Raw genomic sequence first — 24,307 nt, 5'->3', positions numbered from 1 at the left:
AATCTGCATCTGTGGCTCTGGGCCCATAGCACAGTGGTTATAGCGCTAGCCACATACACAGAGGCTAGTGGGTTTGAGCCTGGCTGGGGCCAGCTAAACAACAATGACAACTGCAACAAAAAATAGCTGGGCATTGTGGTTGGGTGCCTGTAGTCCCAGCTACTTGGGAGGATGAGGCAAGAGAATTGCTTAAGCCCAAGAGTTTGAGGCTGCTGTGAGCTGTGACACCAAAGCACTCTGAGGGCGACATAGACAGACTCTGTCTAAAAAAAAACAAAAAACAAAAAACAAAAAAAACCCGCATCTGTGTGGGAAAGCAGGGATTGCTCAAAGTCATTTTGGCAATGAATTCTTCTTGGCCTGTTAGGTGATGGCCTATCATAGCATAGTCCTGGGATTAACAGGTCCTTACTTTTGCATTTTTAATTAGGAAAATATTGAATGGAATAAATTTGGTAAATCCCTTTTAGAGTAGAAAGCTGATTATTTGAACAAAGTTTTTAAGAATGCAATGCACATTTTTGGAATAAACATCCCTATTACTGAATTCCTGTTGGGCTAGATCATTTCTGTCATCTGCATTGTTAAAAATCTTTGAGCTTTAGGACCCCTGGGTATGTGGCCTGAGCACTGAATTCTAATGTGCGCAGCAGACAGTGAGTCACTGCTGTAAATAAGCTCCTGTGTCGCCTGACGTGATCAACTTCTTTAGATCTTTTTTCTTAATCTAGATAAGAATGCAGCCAGCCTAAAGTTAACAAGACAGCTGGGGTTGGCAATTTCCTCCTCTCATGCCCAAGATGCAAGAGTCCTTGGTTTGGCTCAGGCTGATGCCATGTGTGACACCACAGTCCCTTCTCTGTACCACCTCCAAAGACCTCTCCTATGCCCACTCTCCAAACGGAGCCAACACTGATACACATCTAAAGCCAGGTACAGCCTGACTTTCAGCTGTCCACTATTTCAGATGTGTCCTTTGAGTTTTAAGTCACACTTCTCTCCTTTGCTCAGAGCTGGTCACAGGCTAACAACTTCCCCCACTTTCACCGGAATACCAGTACACATGATGGAGACAAAGCCTTCTCCAAATCTCACCTTTTGACTTCCCTTGTCCTGCCTTTTGAGCATTTGACATGGCGAGTTTCTTCTGATTTTCTGAAATTTCCATTCCTGAAATTAGAGACAAAAGTGACATATGTTCAGAATCAGTGAACACATTTTGGAATACAACTTACACCACAACCCCCATCAGCACTGCTCTGTTCACCATCTCCTGAGGCAAAGAACCTTGATCCTCAAAGAAGCACGAGAGGCGTTAAGATGGAAAGGGGAAGTCGCAAAGACTATCACCGGTGGCCACAGAGCTATCTTCCAGATCCAGACATTTTTAAGAGTGAAATGGCATACTGTTTTATAATAAGATGCACACAGGCTATTTGGGTAAAGCCAGACCCTCCTGAGGCAATGTCCACACAGGGTCACCCCTATTATTACCCTAAAGAGTGAGGCCCTGAGGAGAGAGGACAAAACAAGGGTGCCATGCCTGCCCCCCACATGCCATGAACGCTTCGGGAGCTGGCCACTTTCCCCTGGCAAAGGTACTACCTGAGTGATGGTAATCAGACTGTGTGCCCCCAGAGCACACAGCACACACCTTGAACTCCCCTCTGCCATAAAGCCCGAGGACAGAGCAGCGCTGTCTGTGTGCAGGGGGCAGACTGCAAGAAACACAGTGCTGGCAAACTGGAGAGGGGGCCTGCTGCAGCCTCGCAGCCAGGACGTGAGGACAGATGGAAGGACAGAGCCCACCGTGGCTGCGGCTCGGTGCTAGATCCTGTCTTCTCCCGCGGGAAGCCTTCCACAGCTGATCCAGGACCTTCCACCTGTCCCTGCCTTGTCCTGACATCTGGCTTGGGATCCCCAGCAGCCCTTGGCATCTCTAGCATCAGAGGCCCTCCAAGCCCACCCTGGGGCTTGGCCCCCTCCAGCATCTGCCCACACATTCCAGCCAAGGGTCTGCATCCTATTTTATCCCACACTCGCCGGGTTTGGACTCCGTGGCTCAGAAACCCCTCATTCATACAGGCACATCTTCTGACTCCCCACAGCAAGGGAAGAAAAACAGGTCCCTCCTTTCTCTTCTACTGAGGACAGTCTGGAAAGTGGTTAGGGTGCCCCTGTAGGCAGTCACGCTATCTCAGGGAAAACCCAGATGTTCTGACTTACACGTGATTTCAGTGTCTGCACTAGACCACATTACCCAAAGAGTAAAATTACGATTTGTGACTGTGTCATTTTGCATCTTAATAACTGTCATCTGCAACTATCTCCAACATTCTGGGCATGACAGAGTGATCAGCCTTATTCCAATGGGCCTTGGTTCCACACCAATATACACAGCAATTGCTGGGACTCAGATTTCTGCTTGGTCTAAAGGCTGCTCCGACAGCTAAAGGGGCCACCTGTTGAGAATGTTTCTGAGCAGATTCTTGCTTCTGGTGGCAGATTAGCCTAACCTACTTGTAAATCCTTTCCGACTCTAATAGAGGATCCCACAAAAAAACCTCCTATGGGTGAGACCAAAATCCATACCCAAGCTTAGAGCTGGTGGCTGGGGAGGAGGCACATCTGAGGTCTAGGCTCACTTGGGCTGACTTCCTTTTGACAGGTTGTGCTCAAAACCTTAAGGAGCTTGAGGGGCCCTAGAACTGGGGCCTGGGGACTGTGGTGGGGCCATCCCTAACACCAGGCATGGCAGCCTCAGTCTCCTGGGGCCACAAGCTACCTCCAGGCCAGCAGAAGCAAGGGTGTCAAATCAAAGAAGTAGAAGCATAATCATGAGCTGAAAGAGCAACGCCTGAACTACAACATATGGTGTAGGGTTCCTCACTTCATGTGAGGGAAACATGAAGAGCTGCTGGGTGTAAATCCCCCATGGCAGCAAGATGGAGTTAAAGTGCTTTGCAAAAGCACAGCCCCGGGAGACGCCTTAAGAATCATCTGCTACTTCTGTTTTTTCTTTTGAGACAGTCTCTCTATGTTGCCTGGGGTACAGTGCCATGGCATTACAGCTCACAGCAACCTCAAACTCTTGGGTTTAAGCGATTCTCTTGCCTCAGCCTCCCAAGTGGCTGGGACAAGTGCCCGCCAGAATGCCTGGCTTTTTTTTTTTTGGTTGTAGTTGTCATTGTTGTTTGAAGGGCCTGGGCCGGGTTTAAACCCACCAGCCCTGGTGTATGTGGCTGGCACCCTAGCTGCTGAGCTACAGGTGAGGCGGCATCATTTGATACTTCTTTTTTTTTTTTTGAGACAAGAGCCTCAAGCTGTCCCCCTGGGTAGAGTGCCGTGGCATTACAGCTCACAGCAACCTCCAACTCCTGGGCTCAAGCGAGTCTCCTGCCTCAGCCTCTCAAGTAGCTGGGACCACAGGCACCCGCCACAACGCCCAGCTATTTTTTGGTTGCAGCCATCATTGCTGTTTTGGCAGGTCCGGGCTGGGGATTCGAACCCTCCACCTTAGGTGTACGTGGCTGGCGCCTTAGCCGGTTGAGCTATAGGTGCCGAGCCCATTTGATACTTCTGATGGCCTGGGTGAGAGTCACCTCCATGTGGCTCATCCTCTAGAAACACATGAAGGTAGTTTTAAACGCTACTTACTGTCATGTCTCAAGAGTGGGCCAGTTCTATAAACCTCAATTTTCTCATCTGTAAAGAGGGTACAGTAATAGTAGCCCCTTCGTAGGGATTCAATGACATAATCTCTATAAATGTGCAACAGAGGGTCTGGCACAGATCAATGTTGAATAAACACTGCTTGCAGTGACTACATCACCCACCTCTGCTAAGCAAGTTTAGAAGTACTTATGATTTATGAATCCTTCCTCTTTTCCCCATAGTGGGACTGGTCCCTCAAGGAGAGAGCTGGGGCAGACCAGGCATGCGGGGCCAGAGAAGGAGGCCAGAAAGCCGAGCAGCTCACCCATCTCCCGATCCTCCTGCACCCGCCTCCTTTCGTCCGCACAGGCCTGCAGCCACCTGGCTTTGTCTTCTTGTTTTTTGGCACAGAAGAGATGAACCTCGTCCGTGGTCTTACTGATGAGTTTGAAGGCGTTCTTCACGCTGAGGTTCCAGTCCTTGTCCCGCCCGTCCTCCAAGTCCACGAGCTCCACCTGGTCCATATCCAACCGGCCCTTGTAGTACAGCATGTCCCGGCGCAGCAGGTCCTTCTTGCAGGACACCAGCTGGTGGTCAAACAGGAAGAACATCCGCTGCTGGCTCTTGCCTTGCTTAGTGATTTTGGTCAGTTCCCCAGAATGAATCAATTCTGAGCTCCGGTCTAAGATATCTAGTCCCTGGAAGGATAAAAACAAGACCGTAAGATCCTTCAATTCTGATTTCCTCCGTGTCAGGCATGTGGGAGAGGGTTCTGACACCGAACTTTCTCTGACTGTCCAGTTACCTGAGGAACTGCCCTTGTACCTGCCCCTGAGCACTGGTGGGCAGGGACTCAAAGGCCATTTAAACCTCAGTTTATTGGTCTCCATGACATTTCTTTCTTTTCTTCTTTCCCCAGAAAATGTTACAGTACTTGTACATTATCTGAAGTGTCTGCCTTAAGTGAAACCTCTGCTGAGAAGCATGCTGAATTAACAGAACCCAGCCAAGATCTGAAATGGTGACCAAGACTGATCCTTCAAACACAAGCAAGCAATGAGGAGGCTGCAACGTACAGGCACACGGTACTGAGAACTCCTGTGTCAGGTATACGGCAGTCCCTGAAGTAACAACTATTAAAGAGTTTATGGTCTGGGAAACAAAAGGCCAGAGGGCAAATTGCCAATAAGAAATTAGTTATCTTCTGACAAATTATCTAGTAATTGTCCGAATCCAAGATCAAAAGGAAAAACACACTTTTGCTGTATTTAGGTTGGATCAAACCCAGTGTTACTTTATGGTAGCTGGTATGACACTGGCTTTGTTTTGTAAGATTTTGTTCTCCTTTAATCCCAGTCATACACAATATTTTTTGAAGGCAAAAGAGCTTGACTCCAAAATAGTTCTTCTATTTTCTTGCTCAGAGCAATTCCTTGCCCTAGATTCTTCACTTACAAAATAGGGGAGTTGGACTTAGTGTTCTCTGAGGTCCTGTCCAAGCTCCAGAGGGGTATGAGGCCCTTGAAATTATCATATTTCTCCCAACTTTTACTGCTATCACCTGCTTTAGTTACAAAGCTAATTTCTCACTCCTGCGGAGAGTGAGTTCCAATCAATTAGTGGATATAGGAAAATCTAACTTGGTCTAAAAACAACCAGGAATGCATCAGTTTGTCGTTCCTACAGTGGTAGAGCACAGTGGTTACAGCATGGACTTTGAAGTCAGGCCCACCTGAGTTTGAATTCAGCTCTGCCACTTTTTAGCTGTGTGGCCTTGGGCAAACTACTGAACCTTTCTGTACTTCAGTTTCCCCATCTGTTAAGTGGGGATATTACAGTGCCCACTTCGTAAGACTGTTGAGAAAATGAGATGTGGTAAACACAACACAGGGGCTAGCTACTGTCATTGTTGTTTTTATAAATAAATATGCGTGTGCATGTGCGTGCACGTGTGTGTCTGTGTGTCTGTGTGTGTGTATAGACACAGAGAGAGAGAGAGTATTTGCTGGACCATTATTGCAGGTTGCTATGTCAAGTTCTATATTTGTAATGTCTTATATAATGCCCATCATAGCCTATGAGGTAGATAATATTTTCCTCCCTAATTCATAGGATAAAAAAATTAATTTTGCCCAGATCAAACAGAATTCAAATGTGTACAGTGACCCCAGAGTCCCCCATGCACAATGAGGCTGCATTTGAAATGTGCTCCAGTTGTTCCCTGGAGCTTATTCTGTATGGGTTAGATGAGAGCAACCTTGAGAAATCAACTGCAGACACTTTTATTTCTTCATGGAGGTGGGCTATAAAGTAGCTGACTATTAAATTCAGCAACACGCCTCAAAATAAATGCACTATTTACAGTATATGCCATAAAGCCAGGAAAGCCAAGTATGGAGAACAGGATTTTAAAGCATGTCAACACCCATGGAAGATGCAGGAGGGAGTGTGTCTGTGTGGGGGTTCCCACTTACCTCCCAGCCCACAATGGACACCTGCCAGCGAGCTATCTTGTCTATGCTCTCCAGCTTGCGTTTGCGCTCATTGATCAAACAGGCTACGTTCTTCATGGCCTCATATGCTGCCTTTATGTTGCTGTAATCACTGCAAAATGGGAAGTTAATTTTAACCCTGTATCATGGACTTCGCGCATGAGAAATGACAAAATAAGGCACTGGATCCCTGCTTCCTATACTAATAGTCTAGACAAAGAGGCATTTAAATAACAGCCTTTGTTCCCCTTTTCTTATTCCCCCATGAATAGACTATAGTCTGCATACTTAAGGGAGCCAAGACAGTGCAATTCAGAATTCTTCGGAACAAGAATGTTTTCATTCATTTCCCAGAAATCACAATGAATCAAAGTAAATGCCACAAGAAACTTTAGTCACAGTGATAATGAATTATTTTCATTAATACAGAGAGAATGGCCTATCACTGTCTTGATTCTGATAGAACTAGTTTTGCTATTTAAAGCACTTTTAAAAAAATCACTATCCATTTTTAAGAGTAATGATACACTTGAGTTCCATCTTTTATGCTGTCTAGGAGAGGACAGGGAAGGGAACAGCTACAGATCTCTGAAGTGGGGAGTTATGGAAATGCTAATATGGCATTTGCCACACCAAAAGATCTGCATTCCTGGTGCTTTCCGCACGCATTCAGTCACATCAACCTAAAATGTTCTCCCCCCAGCAGGCACGTGTCCCCCCAAGCTCACCAAAGCTATAAGTACTGAGAAGCCTGTTCTAATTGACACACCGGCTAGAACAGAGCATGTTCAGATCTGAAAGTTTTACATTCAAGTTATGCCCAGCATTAATAATCTGCGGATATGTAAACCAACCCCCCCAACTAATGATCTGCACTTTCTACTTTCCAGTGGTGACTTACAGGAAAGGTCCCCACTGGAACACGTGAGAGTCCTACACAGCATGGGGCAAAGCCTTGGAAGCAGATTCTATTGTCCATTTACCAAACACTCAGCTCCAGGGGAGCCAGCCCCTGGCATGGCCTCACCAAGCAGACCCTGTGGCCTTCAGACAGGCCAGTTCACACTCAGAAGTGGAGCAGAAAACAGGAACAAAAACGCCATAAAAGGGCTGCTGAAAGAATGGGTGCAAACCTCCCAAAGAGGCTGCCAACAAGGAAGAAAGGGTAAAAAATAAGTTTTGGTGGAAAATTCCAGAAAAAGAGACAGAATGAAAAGTTTTAGAATTTTTTGCTTTGTTTGACTTACAAAGTGAGTTCCTTTGTGGGGGAGGGTCATTTACTTTAAACTAATATATTTTTTAAAAACAGCCAAAAATTTGTAAATGCTTACAGTGAAAAATGCTCTTAATGGAGAAAAACCAACTATGGAGGACTGATGGGGGGGACACAGCGTCTCCATCTTGGACAGCTGTCTGTCTAAGTCTTCAAAAAGATTTTGCTTTTAATTCTCTTATATTTTTCTGGCTCCTTATCATCATGCCTTTTCATTCTTTCTTTTAAATTTCTTTGACAATTTGTAGAAATTCAGTGTGACCTAAATTCTTTGTACCCTCCATGAATACCAAATACTTATTAAAAACGAAAAAAAACCAAAAAACTGTAGAAATATTTACAACTTAAAACAAAAGTCTTCAAATTTGTGGCTCTCTTGACTTCCCTGATTTTTCCCACTAAACCTTTCTGCTTTTTCTATCAGAAAAAGAAAAAAAAATAGATACAGCTCTCTTTTATCTACTTTAATGAACTCTTCTCTCTTATTCTGTTAGTCCTAATTCTAAAACCCACGTTGAGGGTACATTACATTGCTTTACCTGCCAATCTAATTGTAAACAGCTTCCCTTTTTAAAGCCCTGTCTCTCCACAGGAGTTCAGAAGCTCAGAATGACCCATTCTTCACTTCCCACACGAAGATATTTAGTTGTTAAAACTCACAACTGCTGTGGTTTGCCACAAATTGCCTCTGGGTACAATCCTTTTCCTCTCCCTCTTCTCACTAGGACCCTTCAAGAGGAGCCTCTCAAAGAGCTGCAGGTGGAGTAGAATCCTTGTGCCAGGGACATGGACCTTATTTGGTTGGGTTCTCCCTAAAATAGTAAGTTCTAGCCTTGAACCTTGCACCACCATGTCTGCCTGAGAGTCTGGCACACAGTACGCGGCAGGTGAGAGTGCGATCAATGAACCAGGCACCACCACTACCTCAAGGCACCAAAGAGCTGGGTCATGCTTGGTGACATTTTTCCACAGCATGGAAAATGGGTGTGCCCATTCCAACTCTGAAAGGGGGACATATCTTATGTACCATCACAGCAATGCTTCTGTGCATGCAGGAAAATGATGGTTTGTTATTAAGGAAGCAAGGGATAACTTTTTGGCTCCCCCAAAAGAGACCATATGCTAGAGAAAGAGCATTCAGGTAATGGTAGAAAGCAGTCCTGTGCTCCCAGCAGGGCAGAGAGGAGCAGGGCTCAGCCCTCCGCATCTCAGCACAGCCTGTCTGCTCAGCTGACCCCACGTGCTACTGCTGCCCCTACCTTTTGTGCAGCCTCACCCCTTCTAGAAAGTGACTTTTTAGCCACATAAATATTGCTCTGGAGTTGCTAGGGATCACCCTGAGGAATACAGGAGAGGAGGAATGTCTTTCTGAAACTATTCACACAGTGCCTTTCTTCTAAAAAGGTCTGTTAACTACTGTGTAGCTACAAAGGAGTGTTTATACAACGCACGTAAACAGTAACAACAGCACAAAAATCCCCACAGGCTCATGACATGTTGAGAACCAGCCTTCTGTTTACATAGCTCTAGGAATGGATATCCCTGGAGGCTTTTCAATTACCTTATTTCAGTAGTTAACACATTCTAAATGATCCAAAAACTTCTCCCACAGAGCGAACCCTGAAATGCCTGCGACATCTGCCACCCCGTGCCGCCCTCACCTGTGCTCCTGCGTGGTGTACTTGAGCAGCTCGGCCAGCTGCAGCGGGTACTTGCAGATCTTCTGTACTGGTGTGAGCAAGAAGCCGTCGATGGCGATGTCGATCATCTGCTGCAGCAGGCGGCAGGCCTCAAAGAAGTGCCGGTACTTGCCCTGCTTCATGAGCTGCGAGAGCTCCAGGCAGGCGCCGGGGTGGTTGTTGCAGTACTCCGAGTAGATGGCAAAGCCCTCTTGCTGCAGAGGGGAGAGCACAGATGTGTCAGCTTTGGCCGTGGCTCCACTGGGGCAGGGACAGGTAACACTCTGACCCCTCTAAGGGGCACTTTTGGGAAGGAGGGAATGGATTCAAGCAGGAGCTCTGCTGGGTCTGCTCCAGGGCGCTTCCCGGAGCTCTCCAGAGGTGAGAGAGGCGCTCTGGGACTGGCACACCTGTGGCATTCCTGCTCCCAGCTGTGATCTGATCATCTAGCAGCAGACAACAGGCAGTGCTGCTCTAAAGTCCGACTACCTCCTGCCTCATCATGCCACTTTAACAAACTCCTTGACCAAGAGGTGCCGCTGGACACCTTCACCATGAGGTCACCAGTGCCCTTCTCCTCCTTAACGCTGTAGGGTCAGGCTGTCATGCACGTTGCCCTCTCACCTCAGACAGAAGGCCTCTAGCTCGCTCTCATCTCCCTGCGCTCCCCTCCACCCTGGGCTCCAGGGCAGCATTCTCTCCTCTTCCTTCCACCTGTCCTGTCCTGGGCTCCCTCACCCTTCCGCCATCTGACGGTGCAGTCCCCATGGTGCAGCTCCTCAGCTCCCAGTGTGTCCTTCCCCAGACAACACCTGCCACTGGCCCTGCCCTCAGGGCAACCAGCCCTCTCCAGAGCAGCCTGCCTTCCTGCCCCTGCCCATCTCCACGGCCTGGGCTTGGGTCTGCTCAAACTCAATAGGCCCCAAACCAAACTCTGGTTTCCCTACAAAACATTTTCCAAATCCACCTGCTAATTCTCTGAGACTTAAAGACCACCATGTGGTTCTGACTGCTCTTTTTTCTCTGTTGCTTCCAATCAGTCTTGTCAGGTTTGAACTACCTATTTTAACTTTCTCTTTTTTTCTGTATCCCCAGCAGCGAGCAACGCTCTCCTGATCACTGCAGGGAGACGCATTTCCCAGGGCCACCACCCTGCTCCTGGCCTGACTTCACCTGGTTTCTGCAGCTTCTCTCTTACTGTGACCTAGGTGGCCTGGGCATATTTGGGACCTTGTAACAGGCCTGCCTATGGAGCCTATGCCTTCTCACCTGCATTACCACCAAAACATCACACTCAGCTACTTCAAATCTATCCACCCAGCAGACTAGCTCTGAAGAGCTACTGGGCCCAGCACCCAGCAGTGAAGGAGGTGGTGTTGCTGTCATCTTTGGGGGCTGTATATAAAATCATCCTCTGAAATCTTTTATTATTAAAGAGTAATAGTCATCAGTTAAAAAGTGATAAGCTCATGTTGTCATTATGGGAATGTTTAGCAGTCATGAGGGCACATGCCTGGGTCTAAATTCACATTTGCCAACTTAACTGGGTGTGACCTTGGGTCACTTACTCTTTGGGCCTTAGTTTTCTCATTTACAAAATAGGGAAAATAATTGTGCCAACCTCATAGCAGCACAGCAGTCAATATAAGAAAACGCTTTAGGCTCAGCGCCTATAGCTCAACCGGCTAAGGCGCCAGCCACGTACACCTAAGGTGGCGGGTTCGAATCCCCAGCCCGGACCCGCCAAACAACAATGAAGGCTGCAACCAAAAAATAGCCGGGCGTTGTGTCGGGTGCCTGTGGTCCCAGCTACTTGGGAGGCAGAGGCAGGAGAATCGCTTGAGCCCAGGAGTTGGAGGTTGCTGTGAGCGTGATGCCATGGCACTCTACCCAGGGGGACAGCTTGAGGCTCTGTCTCAAAAAAAAAAAAAAAAAAGAAAACGCTTTAAAAAGTGCTTGAAATAGAAGAAACACTAGATACTATTAGAAATTACTTCTAATTCCAGACTACAGAAAAGGATTTTGAAAAGACAGATTTGGTATTTGGGTAAAGACTTTAACCAATCAATTTTACAAAGAACATCTCCATTTGATGGAAAATTAGCCTAGCAAGCAAACAAAAAGTAAAAAGGACATGCTTCAAAATTACCTTTTGGTTATGTTAAATTTTTAAAAAATTTTTAAATGACAAAAAAAAAAAAAAAAAAAAACCAGGAAGAAAATTACTACTTAACCAGATGTCATTGGTAGAGAAGTAACAGTGACGTACGTGCTGAAGAAAGCAAGATCCTATTTCACTTAAGTGAGGTTCCTCTTTGTTGTACTGTTTCTCAAGGTCTTTCAGAAACTTTCTTTGGAATTTGTAAATATCTTCAATGTTTCCAAAAATAGTGGCTAGTTGTGCAACAGTGAACATTCCCGTGTGCTTGCGGCACTGTCGGATATAGCCCTGAAAAACACAAAAGTAAACTTTTTGGTTTAGGTGGAAATTCAAAGAAATTCTTTATCTGAATGATACAGTTCTGGGGGCCTAAAGCCATGATCCTGCGGTGCATTTTAATGACAGAAAATAACAAAAGGAAAGTGAAAAGGTTCACATGGTTGGATTTATAATCCAAGGAACCGTATCATGTTTCCAGAAACAAGTTTCAAACACCGGAGCTCAAGAATTGACATGGTCGCGCTTTTCCCCAACTCTTAAGATAATCATTCTCCCATCCCTAATTCCACTTTACAGCTGAGAAAACTTGTCAAATGCAGTGTCATCACTTGCTGAACAGCTACTGCAACTCTGCTCACTGTCAGCCCTGGCACGCAGCCAAGGACGTCTTACCCGAGGACTCTACCACCACCGTCTGTAGACAGCATACCTCTGTGGACTTCATCAGAAGCCGACACTAGTGAAGAACATTAATTCTCCACATACAATACCATAGTTATACTATACGGTGTGGGCAGAAGCCAGTGGGATGGGAAAAAAGGCTTTGCATATGTGTAACAGTTACCTCCAAAATAGCGTCATGCCATTGAATAGACTAAACTGACCATATGGTAAAACATATACCACTAACTATGTAGTATGAATTTCATCAGAAAACCAATATACTGTAATAGTTCAGAGTGCAGGCTCTGGGGCACAAACCAGCTGGGTTTAAATCCCAACCCTGCCAGTTAATTTCTCTATATGCCTCAGTTTCCTCATCTATAATAGGGAGCTACAGGATCTGCCTAGTGAGAATGTTGTAAGAGTTAGTCCAGGAAAGGTATGGAACAGAGTAAATGCTTGACAATCACTAGCAATTACCCTAATTTCCTAAAATGCCACTTGAAAGCCACTTCTTTCACCATACGTTTATACACAGTAAGATGGTTGGCACTGATAAACTGAACACTGGTGTGTCTATATGGCTGGCTAATCCCATCCCAGGACAGCCTTCCATGCTGAGCAGTCACAGCTGAATTGATAGTGCAGACATCAGCACCACAGCTAGGGGAGCTGGAATGATCCCGCCAGGCAAACAACAGTTTAGCGTGATGCTGAAACAAAATCCATAAAAACAAAAAGTAGCACCGGAGGAAAAAACCCTTTCAGATACCCATCTACTAATGGTCCAATCTCAGAAATCAGGACAAGACTACAAAACTTACTGCCAAGTAGAATGCCGTAACATTACAGGGCCTTGAATATGACTAGATAAAACCAATTCCTATCCCTCCGGCTGTATCTAACTGACTCAGAATGTTGCCTGTGAGTTAGTTGACTGGCTGTGGTGGGGTTGCAGAGAGTGACAAACTTTGATTTTCTGTAAAGTCAAATAAGGGTGTGGCCTTCCGTGAAAATCATTCACTTTAAATAAGCTTAGGAGTTAAGTCCTGAAAGAGACAGTTGCAAAATGCCCTGAAGAGAGGACCACTGCGCCGACGGGTTGGCTGGTGGTGAGGATTGTGGACACTGTGTACCTATCAGCGTCGGACTGGGAAACCCCATGGGCCCATCACGCAGCTGTGTGCTGTGGCCCTCCAGGAGATCTGACGGCTGGCATCTTACCTCACAGATGTCCTTGAGGTGTTTGATGTAGACCCGCTCAGTGTTCATGATCTCCTGGATGACGTTCGTCCTCATCTGGTGCTTATTCTCAGAGTGCCTGTGGTGGACGTGGCTGGCATCCTCGTCTGGCTCCTCACCGTGGGTGCCGCTGGAGTTCTCCGACAGCTCTTCCTGATTAACTCGCAACTGCAGTCCACACAGAGGGGACAGGTAATGCAGGGCAGGGAAGGCGAAGACACACCCCTTCCCAGGTTCCACGTGTCTGTGACTAGTTAGGAAGGCAGCCTGGCCCTAGTGTTGACTGACTTAGCACAGGCTCGGCCATGCCAACAGGCACACCAACCACCACAGCAGCCACACCAGACGACGTGTTTGCCTTTATTAAAGTTTTTACTTCGACCCAGCCTACTTTCTTACACAGGGGTCCTCAAACTTTATAAACAGGGGGCCAGTTTACTGTCCTTCAGACCGTTAGAAGGCCGGACTGCGAGCCCCAGGACGAGTCAGCTGCTAAGCAGGACAGGCAGCGGCAGCAAAAACACCCGGTGGGCCGGATAAATGTCCTCGGTGGGCCGCATGTGGCCCACGGGCCATGGTTTAAGGACGCCTGTATCTTACAGGTTTGACTTGCGTATCCGCTGAGAAACAACTAAAAAAGATGCAAATCTGTATAGTGAGTGAGATTTGGCCTGAAACCAGGCTGCTGCTTCCCCCACAGATGCTTTTTAATACCACAAAGTGACACACACTTACTCTGACAAAGCTCGCAGGGAACCAGGCTTCCTTGTCCTCATTCCGGCCCCACCACCAGTCCTTATTAGAGGCTTCCAGAACCTGAATGACATCACCGGCCTTGAAGCCCAGTTCCTGGTCATCCATGGTCACATGGTCCCACAGGGCTTCTGCGCAGACCACATTGCCATCGCAGATCAGCTGAAACAGAGAAGAGGGGGTGCTGAGCACAGATGGCAGGTGGGCAGGACAGCAAGGGAGCCACCGTGTGAGTGCTCTCAGGGTGGCACTGACACTTTCTATGCCTTGCTGGGATATGCCGGTGGCATCTGGTCAGTCCTCACGGTTTGACTGGTTAAAATAAACTGCAGAAAACATGCTGGGGAAAACAACATCGGTCGGCATCTTTACCTGCTCGTAAAGGAAACTCAGAATCTGCTTTTTAAAAATGTATAAATAGCTGTAGATCAATTATCTAATAAACTTGACTATCTGGAATATTTGCTCCAAAAATGGATTCTGAGCATCTTCATAGGGCTAAACCTTCTAAAGTCATGCAGATGTTACTGGAAGCCCAGTGCACATTAATCATATTTTATTCACAATCCGAGTAAGTTCTGTATCTGACTCTATAGTTCACTGCAATTAAAGAGATCACAGCCTGATCTTGGGATGTCTGGCCGCTGGCACAGCCTATCTGTTCACCGGCTGCAGGAGTGTTGTCTCTGCACACCTCCTTGGCTCCCAAGGACACACTACCTCAAATCCTACAGCCATAGCTGGTGATCTCAGTGGAGATGCTAACTCACTAAGGAGGACCACACCATACACTCTGCTCTCAGACGCCAAAAGCTGTTGGGGTTCTAGAAAATATTTCTATAAAAAGGGCTGATGTTACTGTGAGATGGAAAGATTACAGATTTGGAGTGAGCAATATATGGCTAATACCAGCTCTTGCCATTTGCTGTAATTTAATATCTTCAGCTGAGTGTTTATTAAAATGGACATAACAAGCGTAATGTTTACCTCTTAGGTCAGCTGTGAGGGTTATACAGATAATGAAAGGGAGAGCACTTCATATACTGTGCAGCACTATCCAAACGCCGATGACTGTGCTTTTGTTACTTAAAGAGATGGGCCTCAGTTATCCTGAAAGCTTAATCCCTTCAATTTTCCCTGACAAGGCCAGAAAATCACAGTGTGGTTCTCATCAGAGTTTTGGGTTTTAGAATGTATTGTTAAAAATAATCAGCAAAGTCTGAAGTGGTTGTGGACCCTGAAAATCAGGTATTTCGTATCTGTTACGACCTTGTGGAATCCCAGTACCTCGTTAATGGCCAGCTGTTCTCCACCCGGCTGCAGGTACCGAGGGTTGGCCTGGCAGAGGTCTTCATAGCTGAAGTCCTCCTCACTACCATTGTCGTCGACTAAGGCAGAGGACTCAGTAACTCCATCTGAAGAAACTAAAAGCAAAACAAACAAACAAAAAAACAATGCTCCTGGTTCAAAAGATACAACAAAAATTTTTCTATAATATAATAAAACAAATGACCTTTGATAATACACACCCCAGCGAAAAGCAATCATTTTTAGGTTACCGGAGTAACGGATTGGTAGAAGATTTCTACAGATATATTAATCCAAAGGTAGCAAGTGATGCTAAATGTTACATTAAGTGAGAGGCGGAATATTTCAGAGAGTATTGCCCGTACGATGTTATTTTGAGAGTAAAGATACTGAGTAAATTGTTTCTGATTTAATCGGAAATCTGTGCTCCAAAGTGCATATAAAAATATAAATACAGATAACAATGTTTCTGAGCAGGTGGTGCCTGTGGCTCAGTGGGTAGGGCATCAGCCCCATATACTGAGGGTGGCGGGTTCAAACCCGGCCCCGGCCAAACTGCAACAAAAAAATAGCTGGGCGTTGTGGCGGGCACCTATAGTCCCAGCTACTCGGGAGGCTGAGGCAAGAGAATAGGCTAAGCCCAGGAGTTGGAGGTTGCTGTGAGCTGTGTGATGCCACGGCACTCTACAGAGGGCAATAAAGTGAGACTCTTGTCTCTACAGAAAAAAAAAAAACAAGAAAAAAAAAAAAAACAATGTTTCTGAGAGATGTGTTGATAAGCTGGAGGAGATGAGATGAGGAAAGCTATAGTTAAGTATTCTGCTTCTGGCTTGTATCATCTATAAGGCAAGGGTATTACTAAAATCCAAAGGTCCAATTATCACACACAAAATCACAAAGTCACTGTTACTATTTGTCCACATATGAAAGGATTGGAACTATTAATATCCGAAGTCAGCATTATACAGCACCTTTACCAAAAAAAGAAAGATCTTTTAAGGAAAGATGGGCAGAGTGTTTTAGAATGACCACCCTGGGAGTCGAATTTTCCTTCTGTGTCCATGAGCTGCTCTCACTAAATGCTGATAGTTTGTCCCAGAGCTGAGAAGTGTTTCTTCTTTCAGATGGATGGCCGTAGCCTCACAGCACAAGCTCGGGGATGTCTGCATGTCTCCATCACTGTTTCTTGTATGGAAGGAGTATGAGGGGGTACAAAGCTGACAACAGATAGCCCCTGTCCTTAAGGGGCCAGGAGTACTCTGGCCAGGCTGGAGTAGACACCGTGGCGGAAGGGGACAGAGATAATGAAACCCAGATGCTGATGACTCAAGCCAGAAAATGGGAATACAAAAGGGGAGGTCAGAACCAAGTGGCAGGAGGATTTTAGAGAAAGGGACTCGAGTGCATCCAGTGAGAAGATGAACCTGGAAGGAAAGGCCAGGCGGCACGCTGTGGAGGGCCTCACAGGCAAGAGCTCACCACAGGCCTGTTCTGTCAGGGTTCTGAGTGGAGATCCCTGATGCACAGGAAAAGGCAAGGCTGAAGGAGCATGGAGGCTGGGTCTGAATTCTGACCCCGTCCCCCTGTAGGAACAGGCCCCAGACCAAGCCATGTCATCTCTCTGATTTCACGTCTTTCCTTCTCTTTGTAGAACTAGGCTACGGAATGTGTGAGGCTCCTAGCATCCTGGACCCACAGCTGAGACTCAGTAAGATGGAGGTACTGTGGTAATGGTGTCAGGTGCCTGAGGGCCGGGCCAAAGAAGGGCTGGCTACAGTGTGGAGGGAAGGCTGTCGGGGCAGAGCCCGGGGCCTCAGCAGCCAGCCAAGGAGAAACTGGGAACTGAAATCCATGCTTGGAGCACCCAAGGGACACAATCAATGATGTTTCAGAAAATCCCAAGTTCCTAGGAGAAAAGGGAAGCCAGAAAGTGAAGCCAGTGTGGCAGGAAGGATGGAGGAGATGGCCAAAGGACAGTGTGTCACTGCCCTGGCTTTTTCAAGGACTTGCAAATCCACTTTTACAGTGACTTTACCCGTGGAGGCTGAGTTTACTTCTGAACCGAAGAACTCTTTCGGGGGGTAGATATTTTACATTCTGGTTAATGTGATGTGCATTTTCCATGCCCAGCCCCAGACAGCCTCCCCTCTGCTCCCTTGTCACTCAGCCACGCTGGCGTTAAGGGCAACAGATTTTATAAACAGAGCCTGGAATCCTTACACTAGAAAAATGAAAACTGCTGAAATAGATTCATAACAATGGGGGGTAATCAATGCTGTGATAAGCCCCAGGGTGCTATTTCATGCACTGGGCTCTTAGCTCTCCCACCAGTGAGCCAGTGAGCGTTGTGTGGAGCACACCGAGCAGGGGAGGGTGGGGGACGGGGGGAGTGGCAAGGTGTGGACACTCAGCCGACTGGCCCTTTCCCAGCCTGGGCCTCCTCTCAGACTGCTCCAGCCACCTCCCCACCGGCTGTCCCCCTGCTATGTGCCTGAGTGACACAGCACCCTCCCCACCTGAGTCAGGACTGCTCACAGGCCCCTGCTTTCTGACTGCTCCCTTACTGCCTGCAGTGTCCCCTCCACAGCAAAGCTCCCACAACACAGGCACCACTGAAGGCCTCCTTTGAGCCCTCAGCCCTCCCTCCACGCTTCCTGTGCCAGCACCTGCCACCTTGGGTCATGACCGTGGTCTGCTTATCTGTGCCCCAGCGTGTAAGTGCCCAGGCTGGTGCACTGGACATGGGGATGGCCAGGGAAGCTCAGAGGGGCTGATGATAGTGAAGCCAAGTGCGAGCTCCAGGCGTGGACAGAGTCTGGGCCTCTGGACTCTCTCCCCACCCCAGCACCCCCTTATTATGCCCATCCCCAGCCTCTCCCAGGACTTGTGTCTGAGAAGTAAGAGGAGGAAGAGCTTCCTGGACCTGAGCAGGGAGCCAACAGTGGACAAAAGCTCTCTGCAGCCCTGGTGGCCCCCTGGGTCCATGGATTTCTTACTGGTTTGCCAAGGGAGGGGGCAGCCTGGCTGGGGCTGCGAGGAGCCTGTCTGGTGTGTGTGCATATGTGTCCCTGTCTCGCGGGAAGCTGCGGCAGGAGGCCTTGAGAAAGCCAGCCCTGTGCTGTCTGAGGCGTGTGCTCAGGGCTGGGCAACACATGGTGACTGTTCCTTTCTAAATGTAACTTCCACTTCCTGCGCTGTGGCCAGAGCCCTGCAGGCGGAGAACAGGAGGTCACCTCATCTAGAGTACTTTCCTGAGGGGGGGTGTCTGGGGCTATGGGGAGGAAGTCTTGAGGAAGAAAACATTTCTTTCTTGCATGAGTATGTCTTAGAGTACAAAGCAAACAACGCTAAGGCTAAAAGCCTGGAGCAGACCCCGAGCCCCAGTGACCATCTGCTTAGCAGCTGCAGTACCTAGGGCTCCTAGGGAGGAGAATGCATACACTCCCTTGGTCTTTCAGGGGCCCAAAGCAGCAGGAATCTTCCAATTGTGGTGAGCACAGATCTGGCACAGCCTGGCACCGCAGCATTTTTCCTTATCATATTTAAGCCATGGTTGAGCCAAGAAAAAAACAACACTCAATGAAATCAAGGCCTCCTACTTAGAGCAAAGCCCGGAAAATGACACTTTCTCCTCAAAGAATTTCTGAACATATTTTCCCAGGGAGAATGCTTTACCATCTTATCTAGCTGTTTCTGAGAAAATCAGTAAAGGAAAAAAATAAAAGCCAGTAGGAATCCCGTACAAATCCATAGAGCCTGGCCACCCTGCCTCCTCCCAGCCCGTGGGCTCCCTCGGGCAGCCCTGCCCCCTAATTACCAGGCATTTTTTGAGACCCCCTCCCATCTCTCTCAAACTGCTCTGGTCCCACCAAGTGGTCCCTGCCGGGGGCTGCTGTTCTTGTGCTTAACGCCCCTTCCCAGACACGTGCACCCTGGCTCCCCGCACTCAGCCAGGCCTCCCCTAACTGTCCTATTTAAAATTGTAACTCTCTGGCTGAGTTTTCTCTAACATTGTCACCATTCTGTTCTGACCTCTTTCAGGTAGGTTCTGTTCATTGTCTGTCTAGAGTATAAGCTACAGAAAGGCAGGAAGTTTTGTCTGCTTTATTTATTTATTTTTTAAGACAGCGTCTCACTGTGTCACACTGGGTAGAATGCTATAGCATCATAGCTCACAGCAACCTAAAAACTCTTGAGCCATTTTTTTGCCTCAGCCTCCAGAGTAGCTGGGACTACAGGCGCCTACTATAATGCTTGGCTAGTTTTTCTGTTTTTTTTTTTTTTTTAAATAGAGGCAGGGTCTCGCTCTTCCTCAGGCTGGTCTCGAACTCCCAGAGTGCCAGGATTATAGGTGTGAGCCACTGCATCTGGCCTGTCTACTTTATTCTTAACTGCATTCCTAGCATCTAGACCATTACCTGGCACACACGGGTACCTCGTAAGTACTGGATGGATGGAAGGAAACACAGCATGATGACTCACTGCAAGGTGTTGGGGACAGACAGATCTGCCTGCAAATCACAGTGCTACACAATTTATTGTAACTTTTCTTTTGAGTATGAGTCCTTGGTCAAGTTCCCTTCTCCATTTTTTCACCTGTGGATTGTGGATGATGCCGCCCTTCTCTCAGGGGTGTTTGTAAACTCCCAACAAGTAATTGCACAGGTTTGCTGCAAGCCTCAAATGAAATAATACATGAAAGCACTCTGTAAACTGAAGAACAGTCCAGAGTGGCAAGATGTTATGTTAGCAGGGCTCACAATGGGCCGGGAACTGGTTTTAGCTTTTTTAGGCCAAATCAGCTCAGATAATCCTCATGACAATGCTACGTGGTGGATACTGTTAAGTCCCCCCGGTATGCAGATGAGTTAACTCAAGTCTCACTTCACAGGGCTGAGTGCCACAGGCCTAGGCTGTCTAACTCTCGTCCACTAGGCAGCACTGCCTCGTCCAGCAGTACCTCTGTTACTAGAAATAAGAAAAAGCTCCTGGACAGGTGCTGAAAATAGCTTAGCAGCTCTATACCATTGTGAAGAGTAACCGTACTCACTGGTCCTCAATGGGGACTGTCAATGGCCTGATTCGATCACCTGTTTCTATCCCCCCTTTCCTTCATGACCTTGACTAATTTCACGATTTTAAAGTCCCTTCCCAGTTAATGACTCTTAGTGTTCTTGTTTCATAATTCAAAAGTGTTTTTATGGAGATTTTAGTATCTGGTGTTTGTTTAGACCAGAGGGGGTTTAGTGCTGCATCTGATGTTACATCTGTGCCTAGCAGTTTTCTGTCACTCCCCACATTTGCTGTTTTTAGATGTGTGTTTCCCTTCTAAGATGGTAACTTCCTTTAGTGAAGGGAGAGAACTATTTCTTTTTTTTTTTTTTTTTTTTGAGACGAAGTCTCAAGCTGTCACCCTTGGTTGAGTGCTATGGCGTCACAGCTCACAGCAACCTCAAACTCTTGGGCTTAAGCAATTTTCTTGCCTCAGCCTCTCCAGTAGCTAGGCCTACAGGCGCCTGCCACAACTCCTGGCTATTTTTTGGTTGTAGTTGTCATTGTTGTTTGGCAGGCCTGGGCTGGGTTCGAACACGTCAGCTCCAGTGTATTTGGCTGGCACCCAAGCTGCTGAACCTTTGTTTTTGTTTTTTTGAGACAGAGTCTCACTATATTGCCCTTGGTAGAGTGTGGTGGCATCACAGCTCACAGCAACCTCAAACTCTTGGGCTCAAGAGATTCTCTTGTCTCAGCCTCCCAAGTAGCTGAGACTACAGGTGTCTGCCACAATGCCCGGCTATTTTTAGAGACGAGGGTCTCACTCTGGCTCAGGCTGGTTTCGAACCTGTGAACTCAGGCAATCCACCTGCCTCAGCCTCCCAGGGTGCTAGGAATACAGGCGTTGAGCTACCGAGCCCGCAAGAGAACCTGTTTCTTTGTTCCCAGCACTGAGCATAATAACTAACATTCAGAAGGCACTCAGCAAGTATTTTCCAACTGAATTGCAAATTGCTGATAGGGAAATAGTACTTGGCAGTTTGGCTGAAAAATCTTCCATGTGCCCACTGTGTGTCAAAGCCCACTCCCCCAGGCCAGGCTGGCCTCTGCACCACACCAGACTCATGGGCCTGTGTCCCTGCCGCCTCGCTAATGTCCATGGCTGCAAATGCCTCAACTGTGTATTGAAGTTAATAACGATGACTTCTTCTCGAGGGGAATTTTCCACAGTAGCCCTCTTATAAACTCTCAGAAAGGGCTTCAGCAGTATCAAGGGGAATTAATATATTATAATAAAAATGTACATTGTATCCTGTTGGTTTTCTTTTTCCTTCCTAGGTGATAAAAAGCCACATGACATTAAATTTTACCACCTTTGTCATTTTTAAGGTACAGCTGAGTAGCGTTAAGTACGTTTACACTGTTGCACAACAGACAGAACTTTCTCGTCTTGCAAAACTAAAACCCTCTACTCATTAAACACTGATCCCCCAGTTCCTGGGCAACTGCCTTTCCATTTTCTGTCTCTGGAGTTTTAACTACTTTAGCTACTTTATATGAACAGAATCATATAATACTTGTCCTTTCTGACTGGCTTATTTCACTCTGCATAATGTCCCTGAGGTCCACTCATACGACTAGGTGTCAGAATTTCCTTCTTTTTGAAGGGTGTGTGATATTCCGTGTACACGACACATTCCATTTGTTCACGTATGGATGAAAATAGCTTCCTGGCTATTGTGAGTAATTCTGCCATTAACGTGGGTATGCAAATTATCTTTTCAAGACCCTGCTTTCAATTCTTTTGGTTGTATATGCAGAAGTGGGGTTGCTGGTTGATAATTCTAGTCTTAATTTGGGGATGAGGTCCTATATACTGTTTTCCATAATAGCTGCGTTCTTTTACATTTTCACCAACAGTTCCATCCTCATCAGTTGTGTTTCTTTGGTTGAAATTATAAGTATGCCCTCACATTAATCTGAAATGAATTTATTTATTTATTTTATTTATTGCAGTATTTGGCCAGGGCCGGGTTTGAACCCACCACCTCCCGTATATGGGGCTGGAGCCTTACTCCTTTGAGCCACAGGGGCCACCCTGAAATAAAATTGTACCAAGAAAGAAAACATAGGCATGGAATGGTCATTTTTGAAAACCCCCAACTCCTACATGTAATCAGCACAAGGGCAGACAGACTGAGCTTTCTTTCCACAGGTCTTCTTACAGCTTCTGTCAAGCCAAGGAAGCACATCCTTCAGCGACAGACGGCGCTGCATGCCTGGGTCAGCACAGCCCTCTGAGAGGGGCAACTCTAGGAGCACCCAGTTTTCTACAGAGCAATATCAATTCTAGATATTGAATGAATAAATTTGTAATACTCTTATTTAAATTATCACGGTTAATCATCACCCCTGTAAACACTGTCCTCCTGGTCTCCTGGGCATGGTGCTGGGGCACCATCCACTTCCAGCCTCACAGCCTGTCCCGTCCATGAATGTCATCTTCCCTCCTCATGTCTGTGTTCTTCCTGGATGAACCGACCAGCTCTTGGCTGAGGAAAACTCCCCAAAGCCACCTTTCCAGCCCTGGCTGATGCAGCTTTGGGGACAATCTCAGAGCACAGTGTGGTAGGCACAGAGGATGTGCCAGTAGGACCAGTACAAATACACTCAGAGAAGATCCTAAAAAACAAAAAGCCAGGAAGACACAGCTTCTCTCCTCTTCAGGATAGTAACATTCTTGTGTCTGAACTTAATTTATACATCTGTGAAAGGACCACACTTGACAACTGATTCTAAAGGTGAATTTTTATGACAGGAAATATCACACATCATCAACGGACAGCTTTGTTTCAAGCACCTTCCTATCAGCACAAACAGAAAACATCCCCACCGCCCCTGTCCTGGTGGGAGGTTTTCTCGAGACAAACAACAGGCCTTTTTCCTGGCCTGGCTTATTTTTGCAACTTCAGAGTTTTTGATCGGTGTGACAGGCTCTCAAAAGCCCTGGACCAAGCGTCCCTGGGCCTCAGTTTGAGTCCTAGTGAGCATCTCAGAAAGGGCTGCGCCTCTCTGCCCTTCACTTCTCATCTTTCTCATGTGTAACTGAGAAAACGCCTTGTCCCTGGTGAGGGTATGATGTCCCTGGTGAGGGTATGATGACAAGGCAAAGTTTGAAGTCTTTTGTTAAACAAATGGGAGATGGGAACTAAAGCTAAGCTAACATCCCTAACATTGTGCTCTGGGCTGTTTTCATCACAGGCCCTGCTGACAGGGACGTTGACACTGCCTACTAATGGGCTGTTCCCGCCCAGCCGCTGCTGCCCTGGTGGGGACTTCCCCTCACTTGACTTGAGGGAAATTCCCACACTAAGAGGAATCTGCTGAAAACATGCATAAGATTTCAGAACATCTCCTGCTGGTCACTCAGACTTCCTCAGAGTGGAGGTAAGCCATTCTGGCTTCTCGTCTTAAAAAACAGAAATGGCAAGGGCAGGTAGGCAGTTCATGTTCACTGGCGGGTGGGCGACTGTCCCTGCTCTGTGGCCAGACCCCTGGTCCCCAGGATGACTCTCAAGCCATGGACATGCACACAGAGGTCACATCCTGTCAGAACATGCTACATGACTTCCAGGACGCCTGCTTCACTGGCTCCCAAACACCCAGGGCCAACAGCATCCAGTCACATGGAGAATGTTTAGAAAAATAAAGATCCTGGGCAGCGCCTGTGGCTCAAAGGAGTAGGGCACCGGCCCCATATACCGGAGGTGGTGGGTTCAAACCTGGCCCTGGACAAAAACTGCAAAAATAAAATAAAATAAAGATCCTGCCCTACCCTGGGCCACTGAACCAGGCTGGAGGAGTAGGGGGCAGATCTGCTGAGAATCTATTTTCAAAACCTGCGCAAGCTATTCTGACAGCTGGTTAGCCATTCCACCTTCAGGTTAAGCTTCCTTAAACCATGCCACAAGCATGGATTGTTCCAAGATCTGTGCTTTTGTTGGCTGGACATGCAGTAAGCCAAAAGTTGCAGGGCAACAGATTCTGATCGCATTGGTTGAGAACCCCTGAGTTAGCCATTTTATACCAC

At 47.1% G+C, this 24,307-nt stretch overlaps 1 protein-coding gene across 4 annotated transcripts in view; it reads right to left on the bottom strand.

The window, feature by feature from the left end:
* Window positions 1-24,307, bottom strand: part of SPATA13 (spermatogenesis associated 13) — a 144,003-nt gene that overhangs the window by 3,298 nt on the left and 116,398 nt on the right. For all 4 annotated transcript variants that reach the window (XM_023517219.1, XM_023517220.1, XM_023517218.1 and 1 more), the window contains 8 exons: window positions 15,205-15,341; window positions 13,900-14,079; window positions 13,147-13,332; window positions 11,368-11,547; window positions 9,081-9,313; window positions 6,129-6,258; window positions 3,980-4,352; window positions 1,096-1,170 (listed from right to left, as the gene is read on the bottom strand). In XM_023517219.1, the coding sequence (XP_023372987.1) occupies window positions 1,096-1,170; window positions 3,980-4,352; window positions 6,129-6,258; window positions 9,081-9,313; window positions 11,368-11,547; window positions 13,147-13,332; window positions 13,900-14,079; window positions 15,205-15,341 (1,494 nt within the window). The remainder of the gene's footprint in view (window positions 1-1,095; window positions 1,171-3,979; window positions 4,353-6,128; window positions 6,259-9,080; window positions 9,314-11,367; window positions 11,548-13,146; window positions 13,333-13,899; window positions 14,080-15,204; window positions 15,342-24,307) is intronic.

This window comes from Otolemur garnettii, unplaced genomic scaffold (assembly GCF_000181295.1).
Source record: "Otolemur garnettii isolate 467f Iridium unplaced genomic scaffold, OtoGar3 scaffold00106, whole genome shotgun sequence".
Classification (NCBI taxonomy): Eukaryota; Metazoa; Chordata; class Mammalia; order Primates; family Galagidae; genus Otolemur; species Otolemur garnettii.
This window is presented reverse-complemented; position numbering and strand designations above follow the sequence as displayed.